An 18,613-nucleotide genomic window follows, 5' to 3' on the forward strand; every position below is an offset into this window, starting at 1 on the left:
GTTTTGACACAAACCTCCCTGCTTTTCATATGTAGATCATGCTGTTCTTATGCTTACTAGTTCACATTACCATATGAAAAACTGAGGTTTGTATCCAAACAAGGTTACCCCAGCCTCGCTTCCAATCCTAGGCCAGGTCACTAAAGAGGGTCGTACAGGGGGGGTCTCTTGCACGGTTCACGAACAGAAAAAATAGCAGATCACGGATCACAGAAATGAAAATTTAGTTTCAAGTTCTTCACGGGTCACGCAAAACCTTCAGGTCACGGATTACGAAGAACAATTTATTACATTCACGTTTCACGGGAAATAAAATCAGCTAATCACGCATCACGAAAATACCCCTGTACGACCCTCACTAAACACAACTGTAAAATGGCCTATTCAAGTCACAAGATGTTATAAGTAAGATTTATTTTTGCCCTCCAGATTTACACGAATTGTTTGAGAGAGAACGTATTCTTACTCAATTAACCTGTGGCGCTAACGAGCTTAGAGCCAAAAGAGCGTCTGCGAGGGAGGCACACCGAGCTTATCTGCATATTTTCCGTGACAGTTTAAAAATTGCGATTTATACTTCTGTCAAGTGTAAGGGATCAGAAAGACCCAACATTTGGTGACATCACAAATTAAAATTTATTGGTCTATCAATAATTGAGAAGGGAAAGAAAGTAATGAATTTTCGCCTCAAAATTGTGAACTCCTTCTTTGCATGGACCTTGCGTGACTAATTAATAAATGAATTGAGATGACATCACTTTCTTGCGTGATAGCCAGAAATAAACGATTACAATAAACAACTTTGTGATCGAATTTTAATTGCTGTACTCCTGGTATAAAAGCGGGTTTGGCCTGCAGATCGCGTCAGATTTCCTTCAGTTTACAATTTAACAGCTGATTTCGCTGAAAGATCAAGATATACTTTTCTACGCAAGTTGAAATCGTGAGTAGAGTCACACGTCTTGCGAATTTTCTCTAGTTTTTAGTCCTGATAAAACAGTAATTCAAGCTTGTATGTTGTATTTGTAAAACTCATCGGATTTAAACTGCAAAGAGCAGAGGTGATTTCTACTAAACAACTAAGCGAGGTGCAAATTCGGATTTTGATTTTTTTTTTCCTTGTCATTTGAATATTTGCAGCAGGCGGTCAAATTTCACGGATGTTAAAAATTCACAGACTATTCAATACTTTGAGTAACGCAAAACTTTTCTTTATTCTGCAAATAGAACCCGGATTTCTTTCCATTTTTCAATGTTTATCAAACTGCCCGTGAAACTGGAATCGATAAAACTCGAGAAGCCCACGGTAGTTGTGTAGAAAACTATAAGTTTGTTTTGTTATCAGATGATATCATTAAACCCGACTGCATGTGTCAAGTGTACTGTGTGTTAAAACTTTACGCCTTTCGAACGATTTGAAAAGAAAAAGCTTCTAACTCAGTCGGTCCGAAAAGCAAAGAAAGACGGAAAATCACTTTATAAAACACCTCAGTAAGTTCTTGAAAATGATCACAAAAGTGAAGGTAGCTACATGAAATTCGCTGACTGTGCAATTTAAACAGTTGTAACGACACTTCAAGCCTGAAGAGATTTGTTACGTTAAGTGCTATTTTTACCAGTGACTTGAGCACAGGTATAATTGACTGATCTATTAAATAAACTCACAAAGCTTTTATTTCTATATGACCTCTCACTATGTATTTATGTTCCATTTGTATTAGCAATGCCGCAAATTACAACGACCTCAAAGTTGCTGGGCATGTAGCATGCGAGGCAGGCGCTAGCAGCACGTGCCCTATTCCCCTTTTCCTTCCCCTTTCTGGCGCCTGCCACGCAGGCTATCGCGTAAGGAACACTTCTCTCCTTTCCCCAAGCCCAAGGGTTGAGCAAATCAGCGTCTGCGTAGTTACCGCTTGTCTTGCTTCCTAACAACATTTTTTGGATAGGAGAGGGAAGGAGAAGCTTTAACTGCGGACAGTGTGTCAAGATTTTGAAGCCAACATTTAAATAAAGTGCTTTGTTTTTTATTTATAAAACACGACCTAAAAACACTCTTTGTAGAAAAAGTTACTTCTTTGGGAAGAAGCACCATCATAACTGCACGGTCACCAATTTTGCAAAATTTGTAAATACATTTCCAGTGAGTATTTTTCTCTTCCTACAGAAACTACAGAAGAAGTAATGACTTTGGAAAAAAGTGCAAGGACCATTAAGCTCCTGTTTAAATGTTTCAATGCCATTTTCTTTGTAAGTAATTTCAGCCATGCCATTTTTGTCACTTTATTCATCAGTCAATGAGTAGTCCGGACATCAAACTCTGCTAAGTTGCCAGGATGGGAATATCAAGTGACCTCTTGAAGGGAAAACGGACCACAATGATAGCTTTTATCGATTTTTGCAAAGACGGTGATGTCGGTCCAGTGCTTATAAAGGACGGTGCCTACTAATACAGAAGTATTTTTGCGAGATTTTTCACTATGCGGGAAAAGCAGATTTTAGCAAGGGCTATTGGAAAGCAAAAAAGAAAATTGGGGGGTAACCACGGATTTTCAGAGACAATTAAGGAATAATAATCAAAAATAGCGGTAAAATACAAATCAATGTAAGGCCGCGTTTTTTCCATATCGAAGCTTTATTCAAGTCTCTGAAAAATGCCTGGTTACCCCCAATTTTCTTTTTGGATACCAAGAGTACTTGCTAAGTTCTGCTTTATCCACTAACTATAGGAAACCCGAGTATCTCGAGATGCGCAGAATGTATGCCCAGTAACAAAAGTAGGCACCGTCCTTAAGACGAACATTTTAAAGAAAATCGTTGACGTAATCGACATCAACCTAAAAGATGTAAAGAAATCCACGAGTTCAAGACTTCTGTCTGAGTTGTAAATGAAAACAGTAATTTTATGACATTATAGGACGAAAACAAGCTTCGCACCAAAACGAGGCCGTGCCTCGTGCACGTCTAAGAAAATGTGTCCCGCATGGGAGGGAAAGACGCTGTCGCGTGTTCTACGCGTTTTTTTTTTTTTTTTTTTCTTTTTTACAGCGGTTACCTATAACACGCGACCTATCGCCTTCAAAAGACTCCGATAAAGTTGCGTTTTGGTGGACGTCAATCAAAGAAAAGCCGTTGAAATTAATTTGAATTCTGAGAACATTTCAAGGCAACAGAACGAAGAAATTGACAGTTTTATCCACCGACGGATGGTAAACTTTATGAAAGCTGAAGAAATCGCCACACCTGACAATTAAATCAGCGATGCGTGCAAGTGAGCAAAGTATCACGTGCAGTGAAAATAATCGAAATTTTTAAAACCTTTTATTTGCGCTTGATCTGGATGGAGAATCAATTAAAATAGAGTTTACCTTCTCTTAGCGCGGTAAAATTCTTAGTCTCTTGCAGGGTTACCTTGGAATCTTGTCAGAATTCAATAAGAATGCTAATTAAGGACGGTGCCAACTATTGCCACTGCGCATAGGTTCTGCGCATCGCGAGATGCTCGGGATTCCTATGGCTGGTGCCTACTAATACAGGGATAATTTTGCGCCGTTTAAAACTATGCGGAGATAGCAGAACTTAGCAAGTGCTTTTAGTATCTCAAAAGAAAATTGGGGGTAACGATACATTTTTCAGAGATAATTAAGCTTCAATTTAGGAAAAATCCCATACATTGCTTTATATTTTGGCACTTTTTAGAGATATTATTGCTTAATTATCTCTGAAAAATGCGTGGTTTTCAGTGACACCCAACAACCAGGGACCTCCCTGCCCAACAACTGTACAATCGAAAGTGAGATGAATGAAATGAATTGTAAAATTCTCATAGTGCTTGTGTGCAGTGTGCAGTAGTTGTAGTTCACTTGAATAAATCGGCTTGACCCGAAAACGTTTAATAACTCTTTACCATTCCACTGAGACAACGGTGGACTTTTGACTTTTCAAAGTGTTACTAAAACATAAGAAGGTTTGTTAAATCTATAAATTCCTTTGTTTGTTCTCTTGCTAGATGTCTGGTTGTTTGCTTATGGGTGTTGGCATATGGAGCCTTGTTGAGTTTTTTCCTTATGAGCCGCTGTCATCATCCGTTCATTTTGCCAAGGCATCTAAACTCTTAATCATCGCTGGACTCCTTAATGTGCTGGTCTCATTCTTTGGATGCTGGGCAGTATCAAAGGAAAACTCGCGTCTGTTTATTTTTGTAAGTCACTTTTATCTTTTGTATCAGAAAAATGCCACGTCTAAACCATGGGTCATGGGTTCGAATCCCTATCAAGCCTAATTTTGTAGGCTTTCTTGTTGCAAACTTAAGCTGCGTACATAACTGTGATAGTTTCTCACTTCTCTTTTGTCCACAATCAAATAGCTCAAAAACAAGAATTTCAGATATTCAATTCTATCAAAGCTAATGTACAAAAGAAACGTGTTAGAGATTTAACTTGAACGTATGGAATGCCGGCTTACAATCAGCTCGGTCGCAGTGACTCTTTCAATCTTCTAGGCTACTCTACTTTAGTTTGTGCCCTATTGACTTCAAGAAGAAAGAAACCGACTGAGAAGCCCAGCCGTGATAGCGATGCGTCACGATTAAAATTGGGATTGTCAAGAGATACGAATATTTTTATCACCTTACAAATTCACTCAATTGCTGTTTTCGTATAGTTGATGATGTTTGTGACATATACATTTATTCTTTTTCCTTTTAGTTCTTTCTGGTTCTTCTCGTGGTTCTTGGATTAGTGATTTCTGCAGCTGCTGTAGGGTTCCAGAATCGTGACAAGGTTGGCATTAATTTTATTTGTAAAAAGCACGCTTGACTTCTTTTGACCACGGTCGAATCACAGTTGCACAAAGCCACTGATGCTAAGCACGGGGACCAAGCGCGGGAAAACGTGCAACTGGTGCCAAACGAGCGAAAACCCGGGAATCTGATTGGTTAAAAACAACACAATTTTTTTTTTTTTTTAATTTATCAGTCAGTTCCTAATTGGCTACTGAAAGCAACGCGAGTTTTGTGAACCCGGCCACAAAGCTTAGCTTCCATGTGATTCGAAATTACAAAAATTCGAATGTAATTGTAAAGGCCGGAGGTAAGGCGAACACTTCTAATTCACGCATTTTATTTCAAGCTCTTTTCACTTGCCGTGCTACCCGGGACGGATGAATGTTGCAGCTTAACAGTATTACTGACAGGGGCGTAGCCAGCCATTTTTTCCATTTAAGCCCAAGTTGTACAGCGTAAGTCGTAAGGGACCGATCGTTTATTACGTCCTATGGGGGGGGGGGGGGCGGTGTTTTTTGAGGGGGGGGGGGGTAATTTTTTTAAACGAGCTCTTTTTTTGGGGGGGGGGGGGGTAATTTTTTACCCTGTACGAAAAGTGAGGGGGGTAAAATTTTAAGGGTACCAACTAAATGTATTTCGCAATCATTCTTCTCATCAATCCTAGAGTTGGTAAAATCAACTAGCTACTTCTCCATATCGCTACAATTCTTCAGAGCGTAATAGGTTGAGTAATGACATAGACAGGCAAACCGTGCATTTCATCAAGCAGTTTATCTCTGAAGGCTTGTTTCTCTGGGCAAAAAAATTGACCAAAAGACGAATAGAGATGGTAGGCTTCTTCAAAATCTATATATCCACATCCTTGATCCACATCCATTCATCAAATGCTCCTGTACTGCTCTCAAACCCCGAGCTGCTTTGACCTTCTGTGTACCTTCTTTTGACGACTGAAGAATAGACTCCAGCAATAACAAAACATCGTTATTATAAAGACATTGAAGAGATATTCTAAGGTACGTTCCCTTACTTGAATTTTGCCTAACTTCTGATTGTTTCTCTTGCCAGTTCAGATTCAGAGAGCTAGCGACTTCCGCATGTAACCAAGCGTTGTGCCCAGGGGCCCGTTTCTCGAAAGACCCGGTAACTTACCGGGCCCGATAGTAATTTTGGTGACAAATGTTTCTCAACAGAAGTCAATTTTTGTTAGCTTTGAATACTAAATTTTAAAATCTTATTATTCTATGAAAACATTGGCGAAGTACCATGTCTGTAATCGTTCTGTAATCGGCGAAAAACGGGCCCGGTAAGTTACTGGGTCTTTCGAGAAACCTTCTCAACAATTCAACCACCATGGCAACCATGGGGGGGGGGGGGGGGGGGGGGTAAAACTTTTGTTTGAAAGATTTTTGGGGGGGTAAAATTTTCATACACTGGATTTTTTAGGAAACCACCGCCCCCCTCCCCCTAGGACGTAATAAACGATCGGTCCCTAATATATCAAACAGGAAACAGTGTTTCATCATATATCAAACACCGAGAAGAGAGTTGAAAATACGACGCGTAGCGGAGTATTTTTGACGAACTTCGAGGTTTTTCATATTGTGATGAAACACTGTGACGAGTGTTTGATATAACTTCTCAAACAAACTGATTTTGAACGAGAAATTAAGGATTCAAAAACGGGGAGTTTTTCATCAGATATCCAAACACGTCACGGTGCATGATTTCCTTTGTCTTTGGCTTTTGAATTATTAATGAGTTTGAGAAATATATATCAAACTTTGTTAACGTCCAACGTAGGAACAGGTGGTCTTACTAATTTTATCCCTGGCAGTCAACATTATCGAATGCTTTAATTAATACAGATGCACAGCTGATTATTTTCCTCGTGGGATTTTGTTATATTAAAAGGAAAAGTTAAAATCAATAAAGACTGCCTGGTATAATCATGTGCATGATTATTACGGACTAACCATCGCTCAAATTCAAGCCTTCTTGGTTTGCTCGCACAGAAGTCGCTGATGATACTCTCGGGGTCAATCGGCATCTCCCTGTATGCGTGCATCAGAGCTAGAGATAATAGTCGCTCTGTCAGCGTAGTGATCCGCACGTATGTTTTCACTCTTCTCGTGGTGCTAAATGATCTCAGTCTGGTGTAGCAGTGGACACTGGCATGGTGAGGAGAATGGTAAACACGATGCAGCATTCGGATAGAGATCTCTTAAGGCGGAAATCAACAGTCGACTAAATTATCGTGCGCAAAACTCTTTCAAAGTTCCATAGTAACATATCTTTCCTTTGTTAACCTTTCAGCACTCTTTTAATTTATGATATTAAAACTCATTATTTTATTTTTCAAATTAAAACGTTGATATAGCGGGTATTCGCTATTGAATAGTAGGCAAAACAAAATACAGCCTTTCGGCTGTTAAAAAAAATTAATTACGAAAATTCTTATTAAGCCCGTGCTTAATGGCTTAAAGGCTAGCTACGCCCCTGACTGACAAGGTGAAGAATGTTTAAACTGAAACATACAAACAAAGTCAACTTACAAAATGTACAAACTATAAGGTGAACAACCCCGTAAAACCGAACGAAAATACAGTACGTTGTTGTGGCAAGTAAGAGGAAACTTCTAGTGGAAATTACTTGCAGGCTGCAGTAACTGAAAAGATCAGCTGACTACGCGAAGCGTGTCTCGTTCAACTTCAACGCATTATGAACAGAATTTGTCATTACAGAAAAGCGTCACTTGCAAAATGCAAATTACTAACTTAAATTCCGCGCAAAAACAGGCCTAGGGGAATACCAATTGAGACCATTAGAGCGATTTCCAATTCAGTGTCGTAAAAACGAAAACCAAAGTAATTACTCTGACCAATCGTAACAGATGTAAACAGCACAATGAACCAATCAGAACTCGAAGCAAATACTTGTAACCGGCGTCAAGCGCGGGAAAACGCGTGCGGCCGAAACACGATTAGTTTGGGTTTGGATTTCCATTGGTTGAGAAAGTGGCGCGGGCTGTTTTTAACCAATCACAGAACGTAGTAATGCAAGACCAAAGCAACCGCGAAATTACTCTCGACACAATTAAAAACGCTCCATAATTATAACAAGGCGTAAGATCCAACAGTAATTGCATCTCTCTTTTCTTCCCCCTTTTTTTTTTTTCATTCAGGTGAGAGTCACACTTTCAGATGACGTGCTTCATGTAATCCGTGACGTTTATGGAATAAAAACAGAACCTTCCAGTGCTATCAGAGACTTACAGTTAAAGGTAAGCTAAACTGAGTTGACTTTGAAGGTCTAATATTCTCCATTCATGGTGTTGATTGTATTCATCTTCTGTCCCATACCGTGATTTAAATGTGTTATAACTGCTATTCCGGCGGTAAAGAGTGAGGTTGATTGAAAAAGAAAAAGGAGTCAATTAAGCTTAACTAAGATTTCAACAGCAAGAAACACTGAGCTTCTTGACTTTCTGTGGTTTTGTATTTGTCAGAATTTGTGATTTAATCAAGTCGCGGGTACAAGAGCGACTGTTTTGCTGGTACGGGAACTGGAGCGACTAGAATCCTGAGGTGTGACGCGCAGTTTTGTTGTGATTTGTTTTTTCACAATTTTTGCGTTACCAACAGGAGGCGAAAATCCACTCAGGGAACGAGAAAGCTAAAAAAAATCACAAAAAAGTCGCAAAAAATTAAAACAAATTTAACTTTTGCCACAAAACGTGGACTTGTGGCTTTGCTAGTCAGAGAGGGCCTGTGGCTACATGCATGCGTGTGCTTTCCACCACGCGCTGTCGCGCTGCTGGCGACACAACATGTATGAAAACTCGCGTCGTCTATGCAGGTAAAAAATCGCCCGAGTTACCACAGCTTTGCTCCAATCAGAGAGAACGAGTTGATTATTAGTCCAGTCATCTAATGAAATTTTTATGGTCGAAGTCAAACTAATTGCAACAGAATTTCTGTCACTGCCAAATGATAGATAGTGGTCAACTTACCAACATAATAAAAGTTCCCCAAAATTCGTGTGGTGGCACATACTTAGATTAAGCATTGAAAATTTGGAGCATGTACCACAGGGTACCCATTTCGCGGAAAGTAATAATAAATCGAAACACGCAAAATAAAGTTATTTTGGGTGGTTTTAAGCCATCTTGAACTACAATAATGTTCATAATGTACAAAAATGTTATTAATAGATGAAAATAAAATAATTAGATTAAAACATACGATTTGAGTGGTTCCAGACTCCAAATAACATGGACGCTTTGCAGTATCTAGTTCGTTTCGCTGCACTGTCTGTAAGTTCTGTACTCACGGACTTTTATTTTTATTACTGGACGTTTATGGTTTCTCTGCAATATCTACTTGTTCTATTTATAGCAGGGTCGTGCTGTGAGAAACAGTAAGTCTGATTTATGTTGTACATTGTATTTCAGTATCATGCATATGTAGGTTAATTTGTATATGTAAACCATGTGGCCGAGAAAAATCTATGACGATTAATATCACGCGTGTTTTCAGAAGCGACGAGGTTAATTTCTGCAACTTCTGAAAATACAAGTGATAGTAATCCTTAATTTTACGTGAAATCATGCAATTACATGTCTATGAGATAGAGGGCAAAATTACGGTTAAAGTTTTAAAGCCTTTTTTTTACTCAAAGGCGCCCGATACGGCGATGTAAGAAGACTTGCTCGACAAACTGAAGAGAGATTAAAGCTATTCAACAAAGTCTTGTTCCAAAAAAATTTTATTGTCTAAGAAAGAACTACAAATACACGTTTATAATTGCTATAAAAAAGTCTTCTTAATGTATCAGTCAATTCCAAGCGCGATCATCCCCCCCCCCCCCCGGGCATTTGACCCCTGTTCGGCTCCACATAGTGGGGCATTTGACGCGAATAGAAACCCGACCCATCGGGCATTTGACCCGTCGAAAAAATGCTGGTCAGCGGTCGCATAAATTGTCGGAATGCTTTATTCACAGCCAGAATTTACGCGTATATTTTGCGTCAAACAGTTTTTAATGTAGTAAGCCATAGAGAAGCGTTCCAAAAAATATATCTGAGATTGTTTTTGGCATGGCGGGGTTACATATTGCCCTTCGCTTCTCCTTTTCAGTGCTATGTCCAAGTTCCCTCAAGCTTCGTTCTCCCTTTGCTCGGCGTTCGAAGCTCGACTTGTTGGCATGTCTAGGTTTCATAACATAGTGTTTTTTATCATTGTTCTTGTTATCACAAGTATTACCAAACTTCATGTACATTTAATATAAAAGAAAAGCGAGTATCGGTACATATATCCTTTTAAAAACTCTCTGTTAGTTGAGTTTCATATGTGATGTTATGCATTATCTTTAATAATAAATTGTTTTAAATTTATTAATGTATGAATTTCGTTGATTTTTATATAAACAGAGCTAGCGAATACAAAAAAAAAAAAAAAAAAAAAAACCAACACGATGACTTTTCAGCCCCAACCAGTGGGGCATTTGACCTAGAAATCGGCCCATATAGAGGGGAATTTGATCAGGGATTTTTAAAAAAGTCAAATGCCCGGGGGTTTGCCTGGGGGGGGGGGGGGATGATCGCTTTTGGAATTGACCCAAACATAATGCATAAAAGACTGCGACAAATAAATTAAAGCGAAGGACATGTCATTGTGGACGTTTCACTTCTTTCAAAATGTTCAAACAAGGCAAGAAACAACAAGTTCAAACAGTTTGGCAATTCGATTTCTTTCACTATTTTCAGCCTTTTTCTTTAAATCGTACTGCAGGTAAATACACTAACGCTTGATAATTCACAAACAGAATTAGTTATTGAAATATTAATATGATTTCTTCCAAGGGAATTTGTTCTACGAAGACGTACGCAGCTACAATGCATCATGGATTGCTGCTTTTGCAGCAAGTCCGTAGACAATGGAGATCTCACGGTCACTTTGACGGAAAAGGGTTGCAGTATTAAACGTTAATAGCATAAGCCAGACACTCGACCAGTGCGCAGTCCAGGTAAAAACTGGCCAATGCGTACATAAGAAATGCCGTCTTGATTTCATTAGGTCCAAAAACACAGGAAGCCGTAATATTGATCCGAACGAAAGAACAACTATCGCTCGCCTCGCATGCGGATCCAACAGAGACTGCACGTACCTCCCTGGCGTCTTGTCCTGACCCCACAGAAACTGCTAGTAAAGCTCGAGAGCCAACTAGTCAAATCGGCAGCAGTATCCCGCAGAATGATACTCCTTCACAGATACAACTTGATCACGTCCAAGCGGAATCCAGAAACGAAAGTGTTGAAGAAGATATTAAGATGGCGAGAACCATGCTTAGACGACTTGAAAAAGGCAAATTCGCAGTAGAGGAAGTTTGTTCTACAGAGGTGGTCCAAAGAATTTGAGAAAAGCTTAAACACGTGCAAAGTTCAATGAAGAATCAACGGACTGCTGTTCTGTGGACTGAATATATGGAGATGGTAGAAATACTGCGCAGATTCATAAAAGCCGAATGCACGGAAATTGGAGTCTGCACCTCCAGTAGGTTTATGACCTGCTTCCTTATTTTGCCGCCGCTGGTCACCGACTTTATGCTAAATCGGCCTATATCTACCTACAAATGATCAATGAGCTTCAAAACACTCACCCAAACATTTACAAGAACTTTCAGAGTGGACTTCATTGCGCACGGAGAAGGGATCGCTTTTGGGCGGAGCTTTCCACCGATTTGATGATTGAACAAGTTGTAACGCCCAGCGTTAAGACGAACGGTGGTTTAACTCGAGATAAAGGATTGTCTGAGTTGCAGCCGCTTGTTTGGTTAATGTCAATGCCTGCTTGTGCAGAAGGCAACGACGCCATGCAGACCCTTACTGGTGTTAAGTATTCACCTTGTTTATAGTATTATATTTGTATTTATGTTTCCACAATCAGTACAAATCAGACTGATATTCTCACTTTTCTAATCACAAGAGATCGTCTGTAACTCCACCCACAGTCTCCATAGCCTCCTCCCTCAAAGGAAGAGTTGTAAATATGCACTGAGACGCAAAAGTGATTTCACTCTCCCCCTATGTAAGACCGAGCGTTTGAAGAACAGTTTTAATTTTAGCCATGTCTATGAGATGTAGATATTTTCTCATTTCCTCCTTGTTATTATATTTTTAGCCATGTCTATAAGATGTAGATAATTTTTTTATTTTCTCTTTGTTATTATTAGAATTTGTAAATATCCCGTAATTCAGCTTATGGCTGCAATGGTGTTTATAATAAAGTATCCATCTATCATCACAAGTATCAAACTAGTGAACAGCATAGGGACGCCACAGAGGCAAGATAGTTGCGCGATTATAATGACACCCTTGATCTAGTTGATTACCTTACCCAGAGAGATCTATTTTCCCAGGACCATGCGCTGCGCTGCATTGAAACAGGTGTCCTTGCTGATGAGGAAGTCAATGTCGATTAGTGCAATGAAGTAGCAGACAAGGTGTTAAGTTCTATGGTTGGCAAAAATGCACATGACGACTCATTTCGTAAGAAAGACCAAGTAGTTACCCTTGCGTTCAAGACGGCTATGAGGTTAAGAGAAGGCAACCTCCAGGTGGATCCACAGTTGCTGTTTCAGAGATTGTGTTTTGTAGTAACTGGAGGAAAGTATGACAATCCCCAATCGTTCTTTAAGGTTGAGATGTGCAGTTATCCAGCAACATTATTTGATTCCTCGCTCCTATCATGTAAGGCTAAAAGCCCCTCCTGGCTGACGCTGTCTGGACTCGAACGAAGAATGAGTAAAAAACCAAGTCTACAGTAAAGGTTCACTATGTTCTTGATGGCGGCACTCTCCTCCATCGTATTCCCTGGCCACAGGGCCTTACCTACACGGAAATTCTCTCGCTCTATCTACAACATGTCCCCAAAGGTACAGCCAGGCTACGGTAGTATTTGATGGATATGGAGAGGGGCCTTCCACAAGACTACGCGCATCAAAGAAGATCCGGTGTCTCTGGTCCATCAGTGAACTTTGAAAGCGACATGGTTTTAACCTGAAGGAGGACGTGTTTCTAAGTAATACCGCCCAACAAGCAACGGCTCATAAAACCACTTGGGGAGAAACTGCAACTTTCGGGATGTAATATTATCCACGCCCCAGGAGACGCAGAGCTGATGATAGTCCAAATGGCCGTTCAGTCCGCCAAGTCAATCACAACAGTACTTGTAGGAGATGACACAGACCTTGTAGTTCTGCTTTATATCATGCTGATACAAGCGCTCGTGATCTGTTTTTCATACCTCAGAAAAAGCAAAGGTCAACGACGCGAAAGATTTAGAGACAGATGAAAGAGACTGGGACCAGAAACTTGCGGAAATATTTTTGTTCATGCAGTTCTAGGATGTGTGGTACAACGTCATGAATACATGGCATTAGCAAAGGTTTGGCACTTAAGAAGATTACGAAGGATTCAGAATTTCAGGAGCAAGATGAGGTTTTTAATAATGAAGATTCCACAAAGAGTGATATTATTGCAGTTGAAGAGAAAGCCCTTGTTTGTCTATACAACGGCCGGTCTGACGAAAGTCTGGATTCATTACGATATTCGAGATTCTGCCAGACGATCACAATAGGGTCCTCATTTGTACATCCCGAATGTCTCCCTCCGACTTCTGCAGCCGCGGTCTACCACAGCCTCAGGGTCTACCACGAGGTACAGCAGTGGAGAGGTGTTGCGCTAAAGCCACAAGACTGGGTATGGAAACTAGTAGATGGAAGTCTCCTACCCGTAAGAACTGCCCTACCAGCAGCTCACGCGTCTTTGTTAGAGATTATTAGGTGCAGAAAAAATGGACTGGATTGCTCGGCTGCACGTGGTACTTGTAGAGGACAGAGTTGCACGACTTCCGCGTCACCAGACCTCACCATTAACGATGAATGAAAATCACACCAATATCACGGGTAGATTAGTCCCCCCCCCCCATTCCCATTCCCACCGGAATCCCCCCAAATATCCAGTTTGATCAGTTTAACTAGATAATTATGTAGAGGTTACCAGATAAGCCAAGAAAATGATATATATTATGAGATTGTTTTTTTTTTACCTGTTGAATCATGGAACACACCCTGTGCCTGTTATGCCAAACATCACTAGATGCTTGAAATGTTGCACAGTCTTCATCAAATTCACCAAACCTGCTATGCAAGTAATAGAAAAAACACATTTGCGTTAGCTAGTAACAATATTTTATCCTTTCTTGTAATTAAAGTTAACTTATCAATAAAAAATATCTTCCGCGGCGTGGGTACCCTGTGGTACGTGCTCCAAATATTACAATGCTTAATCTAAGCATGTTCCACCACACGAATTTTGGGGAACTTTTAGTATGTTAGTAAGTTGACTACTATATATCATTTGGCAGTGACAGAAATTCTGTTGCAATTAGTTTGACTTCAAACCACAAGATGACTGGACTATATTCAACTAATCAGAAGCAAGCCCAAACCCAATGACGAATTGGCCTGCATTCTTCTCCCGCGTTTGACAATGGTTGCATTTTTCCCGCGCTTGGCACCGGTTGCATTTTTCCCGCGCTTCGCAGTGGTTGCATGTTTTTGCTGCGAATTCAAATTCCCGTTGATTTACGATTGTATAAAATTTATCATAGGGCGAGTGTTGTGGCTGGTATAACTACACAGACTGGAGGCAGTCGTGCTTCACTCGCCAAGGCAATCACTCCATCGTTCCTGACAGCTGCTGTAAAGATCGAAGAGAGCGCTACACCCATAGGTACCGCTGTGGGGAGAATTTTACCATAGAGAACATTTATACTAGGGTAAGTGTACGTGCTACACTTATTTTATAAACAAAGGTAAAAGGAGTGTGACGATATAGATCCACACCGACGTGACAAATATGATTGGTGGCAAACGCTTGGTTCGATTCGTTACATAAATGACCATTGAAAAAGTTTCACCTCTTAAGGACGACGCCTCCTAATGAGGTTTATGGCGGTTTATGACTATGTGGTAAAAGCAGATCTTAGCTGCTGTTCGAATCCATAAAGAAGATTGGAGTAACCACGTAGTGTAAACGATTGACTGTGCCAAATCAATTTTTTCCTGACGAGCCTTCGTAACTGTGGTCAGCACCATCTGTTGGAGCATGTGTAGTGATTTCATTCAACATGGCGGAATCGGCGCGCCCTGCATCGGGCAAGTCGCCAAAAAAATCTAACGGTCACTCTAAGAAAGGAAATGAAGTAAAAGAATACACTCCTTGTCCCTGAATACTGTTTCTAGCAACTCAAATCAGTGACCCTTACGTGTTAATGCGCCGATCAACTCGAAACTTCAACATCCCCCCCCCCCCCCGGCAAACCCCGGGCATTTGAACTTTTGAAGATTGGATCCGGTTCAATCGGGCCAAAATGGTGTTCAAATGCCCTACCTTATCGTCGGATTTGTCTGTCAAATGCCCCTCCTAAAGAACAATCGTTGTCGGTTCCTGTCATGAGTTACTACAAAAACCACAACTTTAACATTGAAACTAATGATTGGAAATTGAATTTATTAAGTCGGACAATGTCAATCAGCAAGTGTATTAAAGCTGTTTTAACTCCGAAACACAGCAAAGGTTGTTTAACGAGGAATACATAATAACACATTTAAAATGAGTTAGCCAGCTACGTAGACTGTTCGAGTGGCAGGGTATTCTACAGTTTAAGCCAAAGCGGCGGTTTTTCATTCGACAATGTTTTTTTTTTTCTTTAACTCTTCACTGCTGTTTTATGGCTATTCTAAAAACCTCTGCAGACACAAATGCGGGAGAAAGGGGCAGTTTGACTCATTGCATAAAAAACTACATCGTTTAAAGAACCAGAAATACATATATTTTTAAAATTAGTTAGCCGGCTACGTAGAATGTTGTTCGAGTGGCAGGATATTCTGCAATTTAAGCCAAAGCGGTTTTTCATTCGACAGTGTTTATTTCTTTCACTATTCACTGCGGGGCAAAGCCGCAGCTTGACTCATTGTATAAAAAATCTACATCGTTTATATACAATCTATAAAAATAATTAATATTTAAGCACTCTCACTTTTGAAGACCTTTTTTTGTAATGCTGTATCTCTTCCTTTAAAGTCTTCCATCTCGTCCAAACACGTGTTTATAGCTGTTAGCGACTTCGGCGCCCCCCAAAAAAGCGATTTGAAACCTGACACTTCCGGTTCAATTTTCCCCACCCCACCCAGGCAAGGTCAAATTCCCCACCCCCGGGAAGGCCTTACCCGTCAAATTCCCCACTCCCGGGCACAAGAAATAGTCAAATGCCCGGGGTTTGCCCGGGGGTGGGATGTCGAAGTTTCGATTTGATCGGCGCATAACATCCAAAATCGTTGCTCGATAGGACAGTTACAAGCCAGCTTGCTGCTATTACAATGAACGTTTTTGTATCTTCGCGCCTTTTCTATTATTCTAGAAAAGAGAACGGGAAGAGACTAATTTTCGACGTCCCTGCGACAAGATGTGTGGCCTTTTTAGAAGTAGACACTCCAAATACTTCTCGCCCGCCATGTTTGAGTGGAATAAGCCATTGGCCGCATGCGCCCTAAGGAATAATCGCGTATGCTACCCAAGATGTTGAGCCTTTTACCCGAACCAAAAAATTTTCTCACACCGCTTAGCACGGCAGAAAAAAGAACTTGTAAACAGGACATCAGTGGTATAGGTTTTGGTACGTGTACCATTTTTATCCGAGCCGTGCCAAAAATTTCCTGTGACCTTTTAATGACCTACGATGGACTAGCATCCCATGGCCGGGAGCCACTTATAATTGTACTGAAAACCTGGAAAAGCCTGGGACTTCATCTTTAACCTTTGCATTTGTAGGGTTGTCGAGGTGTGTTCCTACTGCAGCTCATCAGGGATACCCTTTACGTTGTTGCAAACACGGCTGTAACTGCAACCATCATCCAGGTGAGACAGAAGAAGCAGATGGTTATTAATAACCATGTGAGCGGTTTTCGATTGAGTGTGATAAAACCAAAACAAAAATTCTGACCAATCACAACAGACGCAAACAGAACAATGAACCAATCAGAATCGATGTAACCGGTGTCAAGCGCGAGAAAACGCGTGCGAGCAAGGCACCATTGGTGTTGGTTTGGCTTCCTACTGGTTGAGAAAATGGCGCCAACTTTGTAGTAAAGCAAAACCAAAGCAAATGCGAAATTACTTTCGAAACTCAATTGAAAATATCAACTAAACATTCTCCCTTTTGTTTTCTTCAGGTCTTGGGTGTGCTGTTTGTGCCGATAGCGTTGAGTTACAGTTTTAAACGACAGGAAGAGAAAATACCTTTGTGGAGCAGAACTGCTCGCATCTGAGCGTTGGCTGTCAAGCAGTTGTAAATACGAAACGTAATACATACTGAAAACTGCATAAAAGATTTAATACTGTTATTAACTTTTTTAGTAATACCCGTGCGGCGAAAGTAAACGCATTAGCTTTCAAGATATCTAAAAAGTGTTCTCAAACCGTACGAAAACCCGTTGATCCACAGAGATTTATGGCTTATTCTCGAAAGCCAGTGGTGAACTTCTAAAGCGCCTTAGACAACGCTCAGAAGCTTTGAAGGCGTGACCCGGCTTTCAGGCTCAATCTGATTTTCGAGTTTCGCGGGCGAAATTCGGAAATCCGAGAGAATTCGCGGAAGTCTTCGATTAATCTTCGGAATGCCTCGAGTAGCTCGTGAAAACTGTTACAAGCCTCGTTCTGTCCAATCCAATTTCTACCAGCTCCGCCTCCTATTCCCTAACCCACTGGCTAAGGAGTTTCGCTGGCAAATGTCGGAGGCAAAGGTGTTCTCTGGGATCCAGAGATTGGGATAAAAAAAAAACAAACAAACAACAATAACAAGGTCTTTTTTAACTGCTTTGAGAGTAACCCGAGGCATTGTGAAGATCACCCAAGATCACCTAGGTGGGTTTTCTCCGTGACCAAGGGCTAACGCCCGAAACGTCAGCACTCGAATCTCTTTACGGCGGCCAATTTACCTTTAGTTATCAACTCTGTCGATAAACCAAACATTCGTTCTCTGAATTAACAGTTTTTAGTCGAAATTGTGAATCTGTCACAATGGCAGTTTCTTGTATATAATGTTTAATGGGGCAGTATCATGGGAGATATCATGAGTTTTGGCCAAAATTCACTAAATTTAAACCTTGAACACTGTGTTAATTAATTTCTCAATCGCTAATTTAAAGAAATATTAATAGTGATTCTAAGACGAAAGGTTGAACCAAAATAAAGTACAACCGGTGATTTTTAGTGCGTAACAACAGCGAAATTTGAAAACGTCCGCCAGACGTTTTCAAATTTGAACCCCTCTCTATCTTGGTCATCTGCCGGCGAAAATATCCGTGGATAGTTTCTTTGCATTCTGATAGTCTTTTAATGGAATTTTGTCATTATGTCTTGGCTGCTATTAACCGAATAGCGCCTTTCCGATTTTCAATGTGTTACTAAAAATAGCGTGATACTGTCCCTTTAACTGATGTACGGTACTCATACCTTTTGATCTTTTTAAAAAAAAAAAAAAAGTTTGACGGCTGCGCTATAAGAAGCTAGGTTTACTAATGCAAAACCTCATATAGCGCAGCTTTGGCAATAAAATTGTTTTCTTTTTGTGCAGAGATTTGCATGTATTGTTAACTCTTAAAATGGGATTGCAGTGCATTGGATTGGAGTAGGGTTTCGAGCTTTCCCGTTTTGGAACTGTTTCCTTGAACTGTCACAACGAATCTCGAAACAATCAATAAACAAACAAA

General features: G+C 40.4%; 1 protein-coding gene across 1 annotated transcript; it reads left to right on the forward strand.

Annotated features, from left to right (window-relative positions):
• Nucleotides 1-754: 754 nt before the first annotated feature.
• On the forward strand, nucleotides 755-18,476 carry LOC146486190 (tetraspanin-9-like). The gene is made up of 8 exons (XM_085099369.1): nucleotides 755-943; nucleotides 2,165-2,247; nucleotides 4,007-4,198; nucleotides 4,704-4,778; nucleotides 7,962-8,060; nucleotides 14,452-14,619; nucleotides 16,674-16,760; nucleotides 17,075-18,476. The coding sequence occupies exons 2-8, from the start codon at nucleotides 2,182-2,184 to the stop codon at nucleotides 17,168-17,170; spliced, it is 783 nt and encodes a 260-aa protein (XP_084955495.1). The 5' UTR covers nucleotides 755-943; nucleotides 2,165-2,181; the 3' UTR covers nucleotides 17,171-18,476.
• The last annotated feature ends 137 nt before the right edge of the window (nucleotides 18,477-18,613 follow it).

This window comes from Pavona decussata, unplaced genomic scaffold, assembly GCF_977016875.1.
Source record: "Pavona decussata unplaced genomic scaffold, jaPavDecu1.1 SCAFFOLD_21, whole genome shotgun sequence".
NCBI lineage: Eukaryota > Metazoa > Cnidaria > Anthozoa > Scleractinia > Agariciidae > Pavona > Pavona decussata.